The 14,713-nt window shown below is 42.0% G+C and overlaps 4 protein-coding genes across 7 annotated transcripts; 2 read left to right on the top strand and 2 right to left on the bottom strand.

The window, feature by feature from the left end:
* The first annotated feature begins 543 nt into the window (after nucleotides 1–543).
* On the top strand, nucleotides 544–6,037 carry tmem221 (transmembrane protein 221). Its single transcript, XM_063200477.1, has 3 exons — nucleotides 544–1,478; nucleotides 1,847–1,932; nucleotides 3,491–6,037. Exons 1-3 carry the CDS (start codon nucleotides 1,186–1,188, stop codon nucleotides 4,048–4,050), a joined length of 939 nt encoding a protein of 312 aa, XP_063056547.1. The 5' UTR covers nucleotides 544–1,185; the 3' UTR covers nucleotides 4,051–6,037.
* Nucleotides 2,057–7,854, bottom strand: borcs8 (BLOC-1 related complex subunit 8). 2 transcript variants are annotated; one of them, XM_063200482.1, is made up of 6 exons: nucleotides 7,715–7,854; nucleotides 7,388–7,500; nucleotides 7,076–7,140; nucleotides 6,816–6,923; nucleotides 6,045–6,130; nucleotides 2,057–2,931 (listed from the first exon to the last, which is right to left on the bottom strand). In XM_063200482.1, exons 1-5 carry the CDS (start codon nucleotides 7,749–7,751, stop codon nucleotides 6,067–6,069), a joined length of 387 nt encoding a protein of 128 aa, XP_063056552.1. In that variant the 5' UTR covers nucleotides 7,752–7,854; the 3' UTR covers nucleotides 2,057–2,931; nucleotides 6,045–6,066. The 2 variants fall into 2 exon arrangements, with proteins under 2 accessions (XP_063056552.1, XP_063056553.1); XM_063200483.1 differs by lacking the exon at nucleotides 6,045–6,130.
* Nucleotides 7,855–7,899: 45 nt separating this feature from the next.
* rfxank (regulatory factor X-associated ankyrin-containing protein) lies at nucleotides 7,900–10,818 on the top strand. Of its 3 annotated transcripts, none has more exons than XM_063200479.1 (8): nucleotides 7,900–8,170; nucleotides 8,484–8,577; nucleotides 8,801–8,866; nucleotides 9,170–9,270; nucleotides 9,366–9,491; nucleotides 9,589–9,655; nucleotides 10,047–10,127; nucleotides 10,263–10,818. In XM_063200479.1, the coding sequence occupies exons 2-8, from the start codon at nucleotides 8,490–8,492 to the stop codon at nucleotides 10,412–10,414; spliced, it is 681 nt and encodes a 226-aa protein (XP_063056549.1). In that variant the 5' UTR covers nucleotides 7,900–8,170; nucleotides 8,484–8,489; the 3' UTR covers nucleotides 10,415–10,818. The 3 variants fall into 3 exon arrangements, with proteins under 3 accessions (XP_063056549.1, XP_063056548.1, XP_063056550.1); XM_063200478.1 differs by having other exon boundaries at nucleotides 7,979–8,176; XM_063200480.1 differs by having other exon boundaries at nucleotides 7,979–8,176; nucleotides 10,238–10,542.
* On the bottom strand, nucleotides 10,771–14,241 carry nr2c2ap (nuclear receptor 2C2-associated protein). Its single transcript, XM_063200481.1, has 5 exons — nucleotides 14,155–14,241; nucleotides 13,891–13,981; nucleotides 13,673–13,778; nucleotides 13,351–13,419; nucleotides 10,771–10,954 (listed from the first exon to the last, which is right to left on the bottom strand). Exons 1-5 carry the CDS (start codon nucleotides 14,190–14,192, stop codon nucleotides 10,833–10,835), a joined length of 426 nt encoding a protein of 141 aa, XP_063056551.1. The 5' UTR covers nucleotides 14,193–14,241; the 3' UTR covers nucleotides 10,771–10,832.
* Nucleotides 14,242–14,713: the final 472 nt, after the last annotated feature.

Raw genomic sequence — 14,713 nt, forward strand, 5'->3', positions numbered from 1 at the left:
AGTATTGTCCATAATGTTGTTGTGAATTTGCTATTCAACTCCTCATGTAAACCTGGGAGACATTCATCACTGGTTGGCCTAACAAGAGCCTTGCTTGTGGGCCTATCACAGTAGTTTTGTATAACACAAACAATCAGTGCAACATGATGTAGTCCAGTTTAAGAAATATTGACCACCAGGTTAGGCTAATGTCAGTCATCTCACACAACCATTTAGTGGGTCAAGATTCTTAAGCGTGGCGTGTTTTTATTGACATTAAATGCATTTTTGTTTTATCTCCCCAGGAATGTCCATGAGCCTTAATGAATGTGATGAATGGATTGCTCAGCAATGTGAGGGTGCAGGCTCTTGAAATGTGTCTCCATAGTAACCATTGAAAAGTTAATTGGATTCAGGGAAGAGAATGAAAGCACATGCCACACCAGGCCGAATTCCCAGCGGCTCAGTGCCTTTAACCCCACCAACTAATAATAGCAAACATGCATGCATAGGCGGGATAGCAATAATGACGGGTGAAATCATGGTTTTCAAGCGCCAAAATAGGCCTATAACAACACTATAATATTAGCCTATGTCCTTTGTGGTGACGCAGCGTCAATTTTATTTGTGCACTGAGAAGCTAAACGGACGAAGAGGCCTAGGCTACTATTAATTGACACAATTCTATCATTGGGCTATTTGGTTGCAACAAAGTAGCTGTTTCTTGGTTAATTTTGTAGCCTTAGGGAAAACATCCTGCAGTTCTTCAGAATTTCACAGACCGCCGATGACAGCCTATTTAAAACGTTTAAGTGCTCAAAGTGCATGGATCCCCCTCTCTATGGGACGAGCAAGTGTTGTCGCTGCATTGTGTCGGAGATTCCCAGTGAAAAGTCCATTGTTGCCACGAAGTTTTTAATCTGGGCTTTTTAAGAACATCACATGGTCAGTTGGAGTGACCGAACGCCGCCAAAACACACTAATGCACATTCCAAAAGCTCGCGTCTCTCTTTTTGCGCATTAGTTTACTACGCTTAGCCGAATGGAAATACTAAACCAACGGGACTGAGGAATCCTCGCGCAGCCGGTCCACTGCGGGCACCTGCAGCTCCATTTTGGAAACTGCGCGTGGGACCCCATCCAAGTTTGTTGTTCGTTACCAGGGGAATTACTTTGCTTTTCCATGAGACTTCTCTTGAACTAAAAATGACCTATTCTTATAGCCAACGGTCTTTAACGGTGCTCGCGTTGCTTGGAGTTTTATCTGCTATAATGTCGGTTCTATCCGTCCTGTTGATTTTTCAACTTCAGTCACAGCAAAAGTCTATCAGGGAATCTACGTCGTCTGCCTTTCCTGCTGAAGTTTTACTAGTTCTCATGCCAGTTGCAACAGTCCTCACTGCCTTGTCTTTAACACTGAATCTGAGTGCAGCAGTGGTGTGCCTTCTGCATAGCTATTTCACCGCCGAGATTTGCAGAGGGGAAGAAGACACGGAGAGGTAGGTTGTTTACTCAGTTGGGGGAGTCTGTCGTCTGGACAGCACAGCTATAACTCACAATGTTTTGGCCATATGTCAAATTCCAAGCCGTTTCAAATTTACGCACGAATGAGATATAGCCCAACTCAGTGGTGGCACTCTAATGGGTGACCTCGTTATCATTTGAATGCAATTCCCACCGAGTTAACCATTCATGACCCACGACATAACTTTGCTTCACTCACATAAACATGCCAGGCAGTGAGAGTCTTCATACAGTTTAGACAACTGTGACACTGACCACACCAATGTTAACTGTCCGACGCAACACATGTACGATAATAATAACTGTAACTGTGGTTTTGTCTACTTTGTGTCTGTCTTTACAGAGCTGACTGGTTTCTGCTGGACAGTCGAGCAGTCCGGCATGTGGCCATAGGTTTATTTTGTCTCGCCGTGTCTGTTTACCTAGCAGGTAAGCAAAAATAGTGTTTGTTTGTTCTTGCGTAAGAGCGCATGTTAGGTTACATGTCCTCGGCTGCTACTCATAAACCTCCCCGAACATCGGTGAACTTGAAAAGAAGAACACTAGTACCTCGTTATTTTACAACAATATTATTTTAATCAACCAATAAAGAAATATTAACAATAATCATTGCAAGCAACAGTGCAATTGATGCTTTTGTAGTAATGCACAGAGGGAGAAGGGAAAAGAAAAGAAAATACATATGCTAAGAAAGAAATGTTTTGAGGCTCACTGAAAACAAAAACCCTTCAGGGTGTGTGTGTCAGTCCATCAGCACCTTAACCTGCAGCGAACTCCCTGTCGAATTCCTCAGGAGCACCGGGCATGGGGCTGAGAACAATTCCCTCTTTTACAGCCGTTCGTTCCCAACACACACGCTAATGGCGAGCCTGGCAGAGCAGAGTGGCAGGTGTCCTGTCCCCAATGGGGAGGTACTGCGTGCGTTACAATATGCAACCTTGCCTCCTCCACTTGTGCTTGTCTCCTTGTACCAGGAAGTAATATGTCATGATGACATCACTGACAACAGCATTGTATTTCAATATCTTGCAAAAGCTCAATTGTAAAGTCTTTTTCTCATTTGCAATTGGGATGGTGAATGAAAAACAGTTCCTCAAAACTTGTTGTGGCTAGGCCGACAGCTGGGAAATTTTATCACTTTCTCCACGGAAGAGGGGCCAGGAGGCGGGACGAGGAGACGAGCACAAGTGGAGGAGGCAAGGTGGCATATTGTAATGCACTCCCTGTTTGGAAAGGTCCTGGTATGCTGATGTAGTGGCCGGCCCTCACAGGATTAAGGGGACAAGGAGCCTTTTTTTAAGAAGTAGCCCACCTCACCTCCCCATTGCTGAAAGCCAGAGGAGGGGGGCTGTAGTGGAACCACTTCAGATTCCTGAGCCGTGCTTGTCGCCCGCTTCCTTCGACACAGTGGGCTCCCCCGCTCGTTTCCTGCACAAAAATAGTTGACACAACACAACAGAAAAGATAACAAACTGTCAGAACCTCGGCATTCCTTTGTCAAAACACTTACTGTACATATGAAGAGCTCTTTTCCAAAATGAGATATATCCATTTTATAGAATGTTGGGCATTCCATTGAAATGCATTGCAAAATGCATTTTTACAGAGGTTTTAAAGTATGTTCTCAAAATATTTGAATGGCAAGAATTCACACATAGATGATAGGACATCTTAACAGTCAATTCCAATGTTAAAATGCGAAAAGTCAAAAATGGTGGATATAGCGTTTTGGAAAAGAGCTCTTCAATATATATATATATCCAACTGTGACCCCCCCACATCTTTTTCAGCCATGTCTATCTACATGTTGCTGGTGTTTGAGAGCGAGACGGGCATCGTTTCCTGCACCAAAAAGTTGACACAGCTCAACAGAAAAGATAACAAACTGTCAGAACCTCGGCATTTCTTTGTCAAGACACTTACTGTACATCATATACATATCCAACTGTGCCCCTCCCCCTCCCCCTCCCCATCGTATCTTTTTCAGCCATGTCCATCTACATGTTGCTGGTGTTTGAGAGTGAGACGGGCATCGCCGGCGTGTGCGTGCTGTCCTCTGGCATCCTGGTGCTGCTCATCATCGTGACCCACTCCCTAGCGCGCGCCGCCCGCACCGGCCGACAACACCCCCACCCCCACCCCGACGACGAGCTACAACTCCACGCGGCGGCCATGTACCAGAACAAGCCCGACGACGGCAGCCCCGGCGCCCTCATCCTGGAGCCCAGTCATCTGGACGCAGCCAGGGCCCAGCACCGCAGCAGCCAGCCCGGCCTCCAGCGCCAGCTGTCATACCCTCCCTGCCCCAACGCTAAGCAGAAACAACAACAACAACAACAACAGTATTCTCCGTCCAGCGGAGCGCCGAGCCATGCCAGCGACATTAAGGACAGCTATGGCGGGGCTCCTCGCATGCACCGGACCCTGTCGGCAGAATCCGGGCTGCTCCAGTCCCCGTCCAAACCTTGGAACGGGGTCAACAGCGAGATGAGGACTGTGCTGGCGCGAAAGTCGGGTGCCATTGGCAAGGACTCCACTCTGGTGTGATGTACAGTACAGTACAGTGCAGTACATGCCACTAATGCATGTGGTCAGCAAGACCAGGACACGGCTTCCATTCAGACGCAGTCGCAGTAGCTCAACTTTCAGAGGAGTAGATGCGTGCACATCCCACCCGATGGGCCAGGTACAGGACAATAAAAGCAATAATCCAGGTAAAAGGGAATGAAGTCCGCAACACTGCTCGTCTTCTGTGAAAATTTAATATTTAACATAATTTAAAAATTTTGGCCATATGCCTGATGAAGACGTGAAGGTCAAAACGTTGCGCTCTTGCTATTACATTTTCACAGAAGACAAGCAGTGTTGCAGACTTTATTCCTTTTTACCTGTAGTAGTTCAACTTGCCAGCACCACAACATGTACAGAATGATGGCATCATTCCAGACAGTCAGAAGGCTCAATCTAGTGTGATACATTTTAAACCACCTGGTTTTACATTTGCGAGTTTTACAGGTTTACATGCATTTGTTTTGCCTCTGCCGGGTTGGAGTTGAGCTAATTAAACTGGATGGATCGGGTATTGTACATTTCAGAGAAAGTTTGCCTTCTGCTGCATAAATAGATTTTAAGGTCCATGCTTTTGCATTGTGCCATGTGTTTGGCATAACAGACCATTCTGATGAGTTACTCTTTCAGCTTCACACAACACAAGCAATTAGTAATGTGGTGGTCAACCATCTCATTTACATCTCCAACTGACCATGTTAAAGCTGAATCAAGACATCATACGTAGGTCTATCCAACCAGACAGTTTTCCGTGGATTAAGGATAACCCATTCATCGCTGTCTGAACTGCTGACCACATTGCGATGGAAAAAAATTGACGTTTCATATTTTTTTGTATTATATTAACTTATTAGTTTACTTTTGGTTGTGGTCTTCTTCATATGGGCACAAATACATAACAATAAATAGAATTTTGTTAACTATCTGTTTGCAAGTGATGGTCTATACGATAACTATGTTTTAGAATACATAATAGGCCTATCACTCTTCATGCATAGACAAAGATATTTGGGCTTCTCAAAGCCTTGCTAACCCATTAATCTAATGTGTCACTAGAGTGTTTTTTTTAAATAGACCTACACCAAAAGAAAAAAATGTTGCCACTGTTAACTAATTAACTAAACAAAGTTGTACCATTCTGTCAATCAGCCTCCATGTAGCCTGATATTCCAGCTAGACAGATTCTGCTTCCCATATATCACTCTTTTTTTAAAACACTCAAAAGTGGGGAAAAACCCATAATAAATTAGAAGAAATACATCCGTTTTACTATTTATATGTGGAAAACAGAGGAGGAGGAGAAAAGGTGAGTCTATTTTACACACATTATAAACATACTCTAGTGTAAAAGTCAAGCTGGAGATTACCCTACCAAGCCTTTGATACAGCTCCCATATTGTGATTTTTAGATTAGACGGTTTATTCCCAGGTTTGTTTTTATGTACAGGCCCCACCATAACAGAGATGTTGTTAGATGACGTGTGAATGTACAACCCAATATTCCCGCATACATAGGTGGTAAAGGCCACATACAGTACATGATGGAACATGCTAGCGCACATGGCCACCGTGTAATCACAATGCATTCTAGTTGGACATTTCTAACCAGAATGCATTCAAGTTCATAAAGGTTGGAGCAGGCTTCCCTCAAACAGATTTTTCTTCTTTTCAGGATACTGATCAAAATATTGTAAAATTAAAAAGTTTGAAAAAAAAAAGGTTGCACCATGCTTTAACTTTCTTTTTATTAATACACAGACGCGTTTCGACACTGAGGAAGGCAGAACACCGAAACGCATCTGTGTAATAACAAAGTTAATGCATGCTGCGACCTTTTCTTACTTTTCACTAAACAGAATGCATTGTAATTTTGTAGTCCGCATGTGTGCACTGCCCTGTACATATTTGCACAGCATGCAGCATCATGAATGTGCCTAACAGCTCTCACTGGTGAGTGTACTAACCATACTGACCTTTATCACATTTGGTCAGTGATCAGGAGGCAGAGGATGGGGAGGGGTCAGGGGGAGGAGTAGGAGGAGGAGTGGGAGTCACACCACTATTGTGCCATCAAACATGCCAAAACAAAAGAAACATGACAGCAAATGAAACAGAAGGAACAAAAATGGAGAACGAAAAAATGAATATGTAAAACAGAAAATCTGAATGGTATTGAGTAAAATAAAGAAGATAACAGAATAAGATGCAGCAAAAAAGACGAATAATTTCTTTTTTTAATCTGAAAAGTGTTATGAAAGTAATATCTAATGTTTTGTCCCATGTGTGTTTCGTATGTGGGCTCTACTTTAAAGGTACACTATGCAGGAAGTGGCCAAAAAAGGTACTGCAACTGTGCAGCTCATTGAAACTGGGCTGCCTCTTGCCAAATTTGTTCTTCTCATGAAAGTTTACTAAGTAATACACTAAAATGTTCTAGTATGGTCCAAGTACAGTCATTTTTTGCAGCTAAAAATGTCTATTTCTGGAAATTCAAAATGGCGGACCATGGAGAAGATCCCCCTTTTCCTGTATGAAAAGTGCATTTTTTTCCAGTCATAATGAATACAGAGAATTTAATGGTGGTGGTAAGTATTCATGAAAAAGGTAACAGTGAATGGGTAGCATGGATTCTGGAAATAAACAACTAAAAATCTTGCACAGTGTCCCTTTAATATTGCCACTGTTCACAACTTGCTATTATGTCTTAGTAATAATTGATACATTACGCAAATGATGACCTCTACCTGCGGCCTTGGGTATTGTTTATCTGGTCTTTCATGGAGATGCTCTGACGCAGTAACCCCTCTATGCTTTTGAAGTAGAGGCTACTGTTGGTCATGCTTTTGACGGCACTGTGGAGAAGAAGGTATTCATTACAAAAAAGTATGTTGGCTGCAGTAATTTAAGTCAAGTCAGCTTTTATTTATTTTAAGTAAACAATGTAAAAAATAAGAATAAAAAAATAAATCAGGCAGTTTGCTAGACCAATAATATCATACATCACCTGCAGGCATATTCCACAGTATAAATGGCCCCTTGACTTTGCTCTTCCCAGCTCTGCATATCTGACTGTCAAGTGAAAGAAACAGAAACACAGATACACACACAGACAGACACACTCACACCTTATTATGCCTAGTTATGACTGTCATTAGGCTGCTTTTATCATTTTTTTTATGACAAGCCGAGAAGGGGCTGCTCTGCGCTAAATCCAACAATACCCAGCCCGAGATTTTAAATTCAGTGACACATTTAATCTGTTAAAAGTACAGAAATCAAATCAATCGAGCCACTGTCATGAGGAAAGACAACTCACTTTGTGTTGGACTAGTTCTGGCAGGGACCTCCTCACATGTTCCTGCAGTCTGTACAGTGCCACGGACGGTTCATTGGCCAACACGTACATGCTCTCTGTAAACTTATCCGTCACTAGGGTGGAAAACATGAGCATTTTAGTAAGATTAGGTAAATATGTTTACATCTATTCGAAAAATTGCCATCAGGGTATGTCAACTGATCAGCTGGCTACTGCTAACCACTAGCACACCAAGCTGAGTCATTAAAAAGACTAAGACAGTCAAACACACTGACACAAGAAAAGGGTATTGAGGAACATAGTCACGATAATTATATAACATCTTACCTCTTTTGACTTTGAGCTGCATTTCTTGGTCCTCCATTTCATCAAGTTATGGTACACAAGCCACCAACCACACGTCTTTTCTTTTCTGCACCGCAGCTCTGCTAAGCTTAGCTGTCCTCTTGAAAATATGCACGATGTTCCTCAACAGCAATGGAAAACAGTTCCGACCTTTGCAAGTTTGACGACAGGTTACATTTAACTGGACATGTTGAAGGACAGCAATTTGTACAATAATTTCAAAACATAATTTTAAAAACTAGAAAGAATATTGTTTAACATTTTAACTACACATGGATAAATACATTTTACAGCTTTACTCAAAAAACAGTCAATTGCATCATGGGAATGCGCGAAAATTCGCTTTCACTTTTGATAAGCATCCCTCACGAGCGTCTTCTGGATCCAAAACATCGAGTTGAAAAGAGTTGTCCCATTGCAAACGTCGCTGTGTAAGATGTAAGGGTAAGGATCCACTATTAAGTATCGAATGTGATGAACTGTCTATTTTATAGTTTTTTAGTCGGACTTATCAAACGGTGCTAGCATTCTCAAAACTTCACTGGTGTCGTAGTAAAAAAATAACCATGCCTTTTATTGAAACCTTTACTTTTGATTAAAGCCTGCGCTGTATTGCAGTAGCGACACAATTGGTGTTATATCCTAATTGGGTAGCTGGAGAAATGACTACTGTGAACAAAGCAATGAGAAACAACTTCCTGTTTGTTTATGCGTGTTTTTTCTTTCCTCTTGATGGAATTTGACGTGATAGGCAACGATGGACAAGGCTGCCTCAACTCCTAACTCCACTCTCACAAACAGACAGCGTGGAAATGAAGTTACAGTTCGACCAGCAACATTAGACAGTAAGTCCTATCCACAGTGTGGTGAGATGCTGAACCCAGCTCCTTAGGTTCCTTGACAACTGGAAAAAACTTGATGTGACTTAAGGTTCACATTGATACAGCTGTTTTAAATACAGTGTGCTGATAACGAGGCCTACTCTACTGTTTCATGAATCCTAATGTAAGTCAGCCAGTAGGCTACTGTCATTACGGTAATTGGCCTCCACTCCCTGCTTCATTGTAGGCCTATCTATTCACCAATTGGCTGCTCAGGGTGACATTCCACAGCTGACCATCCATCTTGCCAAAGGTAAGGTCATTGACTTCAAAACACAAAGACCATTCGTATCCAGTCCATAGAAGAACTGCCCCAACAGTATCTTGTTTTTAAAAGAAATTAAACAGATAAGACCTTTATTTTAATGCCTTTGGTGATAGTTATATACTATCTATAATACTTTCTAAAATATACTTTTGTCTTCTCTCTTCTTTCTTTACTCTTTAGCACATTGAATGACAGTTATGTATGATGATGGTCTATCTATATAAATAATACTGATTGATTGATTTGGGTCTTGAGGAGGAATGTGTTTAACCCCTATCATCCTTTTAGATAACGCCTTGCTGAACAGCACTGACAAATGTGGATACACACCGCTCATGTGGGCCTCAGCTTTCGGTGAAATTGACACAGTGAAACTCCTCCTAGAAACAGTAAGCTGCACATTTTGGTTTATGATGAATGCACTTACATACACAGTTATATGTCCACAAAGTTAGTGATTTACTTTTCATTTATTCGATTTAAGGGTGCAGATCCCAATGTTCTTGCTAGGGAGCGAGAAAGTGCCTTGACATTGGCCAGCTCCAGAGGCTATGCAGACATTGTCAATCTTCTTCTGGAAAAAGGTGTTGATGTCGACTCGTACGACTGGGTAAGGCTTCCTCCTTTCGTTCATTACTACTACGGGATTCTTTTATTTGTTGACGTCTCCCCCGTTTTGAAAACATTTTTCTGCGCTGTGTGTTCAGAATGGAGGAACCCCTCTCCTGTACGCCGTGCGAGGTAATCACATCAAATGTGTATTTGCCCTGTTAGGTGAGTTGACCTCCCTATTTAATAGTTATAAATCATTTTTTTTATTACAACCAATTTGTAGACCATTTTGCAATAAAATCCAACATTAGTAATCATGTCCGTAACTACCATTGAGGACACAGAGGTCATGTCCTCTGTATTTTTTTTTCAGTAATGTAAAATTATCTTTGATGAAAATTCGATATATGATTATAAGTTCAGTCTGTATATACGCCACCCCCATTTATCCTCAAGGCTGTGATTAATGAAAACAAACCTAAAAGTTTGACTGAAGTGTTGTAGCATTCTAAATGTACAGTATGCAGTACAGCATTTGACCTCTGTATTTGAAAATGTCTGGTTACGGCCCTGATAGTAATCAAGTTTAAACTATTTCTTGTCCATACTACAGCCGGTGGTGCGGACATCAGCTTTGAAGCGGACTCTGGGTATAACCCAATGGATCTGGCCGTAGCTCTGGGGCACAAAGAAGGCAAGTTTACATGACAACAATCAAATGCTTTTACTGACATTCTGTTGACTGATCAGTAAACATACATAATTTATATTTACAGTATGAACAGAAGATCCCTGTGCTTTTAGGTGTAACACTGCTCATTCCTTACAGCTCAAAAGGCAATTCAGGACCATATACTGATACTGTTAAAACACAAGACGCGAGGTAGCATTGAAAAAGCACTCAAAGCTCAAAAGGAAAAAATGGAAAAAGAGGAAAAAGCGCGTCTGGGCTCAAAGGAAAAGGAGGATGGGAAAAGATGACTGGCGTTCCAGGCAACAGAGGAACACAACTAACTGAATAAGGGACCAAAACAACTGAGTACAAAATATTTTTTACACTATGGTTTGTATATGGGTTCTCCTCATACTTTAAAAGATGAATTTTCAAGAATTAAGGCACTCAGCATGGGTGATGGAGTTTTCTAAAGATGCTTTACTGTTCTTGTTTTCTTTTGGGGGTAGACCACCACCGTAACAAAAAACGTAGAATGTTTTTTTCCATCCATGTTGCAAAGCCTGCTGTTGGATTCTTTCCATAAGTTTTTTTTTCATGATTGGCATTTTGATGGAGCACATGTTATAGCAAACATTTGAAATCACTTGTTCTTGCCTTGAGGTAAAAAAAAAGAATAATAACATAATAAAGCAACATTATTATGAATATAGCACAGATCTGTCGTCACTGCATTCTCTCTCCCAAGATATCCAAAGAGTAAACAATTATTCTTCCAAAAAAGTCGGCGCTGTTTTCGAAGACTATTTTTATCCTGCGCACCGGGGGTCCCTCCTGAATGGGAAAGCTGTGGGTGAGCAGTTAAGGACGGGGCATAAACATGGAGAAGAGGGCCTGTCGAGCGGAGTGGAGCACGTTTTGGGTGGCAGCCAACAACAGAAGCAATGGGAGCAGACAGACCAAGCAGGCTTACTGTGCTACATGTCTGAACAGCAACCTGAAATGTCTTTTTCATTTATTGAAGGTTGAACTGGCATGAACTGAACTGAGCTCAAGGAAGACAAGGGGTTTTGTAAGCCGACCATTTCCTGTGAAATCAGACACTTTGGCCGACTGACCAACAAAGATTTTTAATGACACTTAGTGTGCCTTTTTAGTGGCAAAGTAGGACCCCAGAACTGTATTTGCATGAAGCTGTCATCAATATTAAGGGAGAATCAGATTAAGAAAGTCTTTATGAATAGGGTAGGACACTATACATCCATCCTTGATTAAGTCAATGTAAGTCTCAAATTAAGGTTATTTTAATGTTGTTTGAAAGCTCTTTTATGGCTCTACAAATTGCACAAACAAAATGGAACACAACAGCTATCCGAGTATGAATTTTGAGATATTAAAATATTAATAATTGAATATCAAAAAAGCCTGCAATGTCATGAACAACATCTGAAATGTTGATGTTTGGTTCTTAAGCCATTGCAGAGATAATGTGACTTTTAAAGGTTGAAATGAGTTGTAATAAAGTAGTAATAGAGTAGAGTTGAGCTGCCTGCACACCAAAGAGACGCGAGCAGACTTGCAAGTCTGACCAAGCAGTTGTCTGTCTGTCCCTTGGCGGTCTTGATCAAAGTTTTTTTTTTCCCCCTCTGAATACACCAGGTCGACTTCACCCGTGGACACTCCCCCGGGGTGGGGTTTGGTGGGGTTTCTTAGCTGCTTCCGTGTTTGAGAGCTCGTGGCTGGCCCTGTGAAGTAGCCTAATGTTTTCATGAGGTCGCCACTAAGTTCATCTCTTTACTTTTCACGAGTAGCCTTGTGAGTAGACAAGGTCTTTGCAAAGTCTGTCGCCCATTCAAAATATCTCCAATTACATCAGAAGATGTTCTCGAGAGGACGTTCTCTGTCCCTCACTCTCAAAAGAGCAATAACATATCTGTCCCTGCCCATAATTCATTATTTCAGTGGAAGGTGTCATTTCTTAGCCTGGTCCTGACCATCCCATAATACTACCATTTCATTTCGTATTTATGGTCTGGCATTTGTTTGCTCTGAAGCGATTGTAGAAAGCAGGAAGTTTGCACTCAGTTATAGTTTGAAATTATTGGACACCTCTCACCCAATCGCTGGCAGTTACTCAACAACAACATAGCGCAGACCAATGGCTCTGGCGCAGATGTGTACGTCATTGTCACGAGCGTTCTCCCCCTTTCGTCCCCACGTGGGGGGCGTATTCGATTATTGGCTGTTTTCTGGGGGGGCGTTGCAATCAAAATTCTACTGCTGCAAGCACTCCACAGAGAAGCACGGCCAGACTACAGTAGTGGAGCCAATCCTTTGGCGGAAGTACGTAGGATGGCTCGCGAGGCTAGTAATTTCTCCCAATGCTTGCTTGTTTGCAAAGAAACAATGCCTGCTGTGGTAGCCTATAAGAGGTTGTAGCCCCTTCATACACGTCGTACCCTCAGTGGCAGGCTGTAATAGTAGTAATTGAAAAGTTAAGTACGATAGTACTACAACACATGACATAACACAGGGTCTTTAGTAATGCAAAACGACTTGGTCATTGCCACTCTGGTAACAGCACTGCAAATGTATAGTGCTGTTTCTTAAGGGGTTAAGACATGAGTACAATGCAATGTCATTCTTATGAAACTTCCAACGGGTCCTGCTTGCAGTTAGCACAAACCAATCAGTCTGTCATGGAACCCGACCACCGATGGGCTTCTCAACCCCACTGAGCTTGTTGGAAATGTTCCAAAGCAGACCCATGGGCACCGCCGCCCTCCAACCCCCTCAAACATACCGTGACACAATAAGCCAATTCTTACCGACTGTCCTCAAAGCTTCGGTGTGGAATTGTCTTTAGAGAAGAGACATGAGTACCAGAGAGACTGGATAAGAGTGTGACTACCAGACCTGAGTAACCTATCTGACACTCCACCCAAAATGCTAATGTTAATTTGGGCAGAGTATCAGGTGGGGTAACACATGTTTCTGCCTTACTATTAGTGCCAGGTTCATGCCAATGAAGTTCTGGGGTTCTCCTCTGCCACTAAAAAGGCACACTATGTTTGGCGACCCCCAGGTTGGGGACGACTGTTCTACAAAGTGAATATAAGGGCACATGAAAAGTTGGTAAACCAGACAATGGTAGGTGGGTCTCTCTCTTTCTCCTAATTTGCCTGTAGGCCTATTCTGTGATTTTGATTGAATACAACAATAAACCATACTGTATAAAAGGATATTTGTAACGAGTTGTCATCCTCAGGGTAAAAGTCTGTGACGTGTGTAAAATCATTCTCCTGTAAGGCACCTGGTGAGAGAGACAGACAAGTTATAATATGACACAACATCTAGAACTAGTCTGCAAGTTACACTGTAGCAGTGTAGGGCATCCTGCCATCAATTTACAGTAGCTAGCTACATTGTTTCAACCATTCACAGATTCGACATTAATCTTTGTTGTGTGCACACTGCACAGGTATACCAGCTGATTTTTGGTATCTGCTGATAGGTCTACTAATAAGTAATTTTATAGCATGCCCAGGACTCGGCTACGTTATTACCGTGTAGTTTACACGTTCTCCCCGAAAATCCACCCTGGAACTGCAGCTTTACTTCATTCACGCGCACATCCTGAGGGAATTCCAGAAGCACCCACTGCGAGTCGCCCTGTCACAACAGATAAAACAAATAGGTGGTCCATCCATATCAGTTTGATCCGCTGGGAAATATGTAGCGAACTGTTGGTCGATGTCGCTTATTGGGATCGGCGTAAACCCACCTGGTCTGAATTCCAGCAAGTCTCTTCATTGGCATCAAACATAAACTTCTTCCCGAACTGTTTTACATCTCTGTTCAGCACTGAGCTCACTCTGTCGGAACACACAAGCTAGGTTGGTGTAGCAGCACACTGGTAGGTACAATTCTCTGTTGAGAGATCATTCCCACCAGCGTCCCATAAAAAAACGAAATAAATGACACGTTTCCCACATGTTAAGTCCCCTTCTCCGACACTGTCGTTATTCATTTAGAAGCATTTGCATACCTGCTTTGGGTGTTACCGCATATCAGTGATACAGCCATTTGTGTTCTGCATGTGCTGAAGCAGCAAGGGGGTTCCTCTCAACACAGGAAATAGGAAACTGTAGTTGGTTTGATCGCCTCCTAGTGGGCTAAATTCATATTGAATAGTGTAGACTTGAGAATCTGAAAAATACACCGATTTGCCTATGATATTTAAAGTTGTAAATGTACCTGTGTTTTGTAATGCATATGGAGGCCTCAAACCATATACAGTCCCAGGAAAAAGTTTGTACACCCTTTGAAATGTCTTACATTTTTGTCAAAATTGATCATAAAACATGGTCAGATCTTCCCGGAAATCTCAAGAGGGAACAATCAGAGTCTGCTTTAATTAATTCCACCCAAACATTTACATGTTATCATATTTTTATTGGTCATAAGGCCATAATATTCACAGGAGAGCAGGGCATAAGTAAGTACACCCTTGCATTAAGTAGGTTTTAACCCTCAGTTAGTTGCAATATTATCAACCAGACTTGTCCTGTAGTTGCAGATCAGATTAACAAAACAATCTGTTTGTA

The sequence above is a fragment of the Engraulis encrasicolus genome, chromosome 6, assembly GCF_034702125.1.
Source record: "Engraulis encrasicolus isolate BLACKSEA-1 chromosome 6, IST_EnEncr_1.0, whole genome shotgun sequence".
Lineage (NCBI taxonomy): Eukaryota > Metazoa > Chordata > Actinopteri > Clupeiformes > Engraulidae > Engraulis > Engraulis encrasicolus.

Excerpts from the sequence above, each read along its gene's own strand:
- rfxank (XM_063200479.1), top strand. The coding sequence starts at position 8,490 with ATGGACAAGGCTGCCTCAACTCCTAACTCCACTCTCACAAACAGACAG. Across the intron at positions 8,578-8,800 it reads TCGACCAGCAACATTAGACA|GCCTATCTATTCACCAATTG; the intron begins GTAAGTCCTATC and ends GCTTCATTGTAG. Across the intron at positions 9,656-10,046 it reads ATGTGTATTTGCCCTGTTAG|CCGGTGGTGCGGACATCAGC; the intron begins GTGAGTTGACCT and ends TCCATACTACAG.
- tmem221 (XM_063200477.1), top strand. The coding sequence starts at position 1,186 with ATGACCTATTCTTATAGCCAACGGTCTTTAACGGTGCTCGCGTTGCTT. Across the intron at positions 1,479-1,846 it reads GGGGAAGAAGACACGGAGAG|AGCTGACTGGTTTCTGCTGG; the intron begins GTAGGTTGTTTA and ends CTGTCTTTACAG. Across the intron at positions 1,933-3,490 it reads CGTGTCTGTTTACCTAGCAG|CCATGTCCATCTACATGTTG; the intron begins GTAAGCAAAAAT and ends TATCTTTTTCAG.
- nr2c2ap (XM_063200481.1), bottom strand. The coding sequence starts at position 14,192 with ATGGCTGTATCACTGATATGCGGTAACACCCAAAGCAG. Across the intron at positions 13,420-13,672 it reads GAGAACGTGTAAACTACACG|GTGCCTTACAGGAGAATGAT; the intron begins GTAATAACGTAG and ends CTCTCTCACCAG. Across the intron at positions 10,955-13,350 it reads GGATGACAACTCGTTACAAA|GCTTTCCCATTCAGGAGGGA; the intron begins TATCCTTTTATA and ends TGCTCACCCACA.
- borcs8 (XM_063200483.1), bottom strand. The coding sequence starts at position 7,751 with ATGGAGGACCAAGAAATGCAGCTCAAAGTCAAAAGAG. Across the intron at positions 7,141-7,387 it reads CAGAACTAGTCCAACACAAA|TCAGATATGCAGAGCTGGGA; the intron begins GTGAGTTGTCTT and ends TTCACTTGACAG. Across the intron at positions 6,924-7,075 it reads ACTGTGGAATATGCCTGCAG|TGCCGTCAAAAGCATGACCA; the intron begins GTGATGTATGAT and ends TCTTCTCCACAG.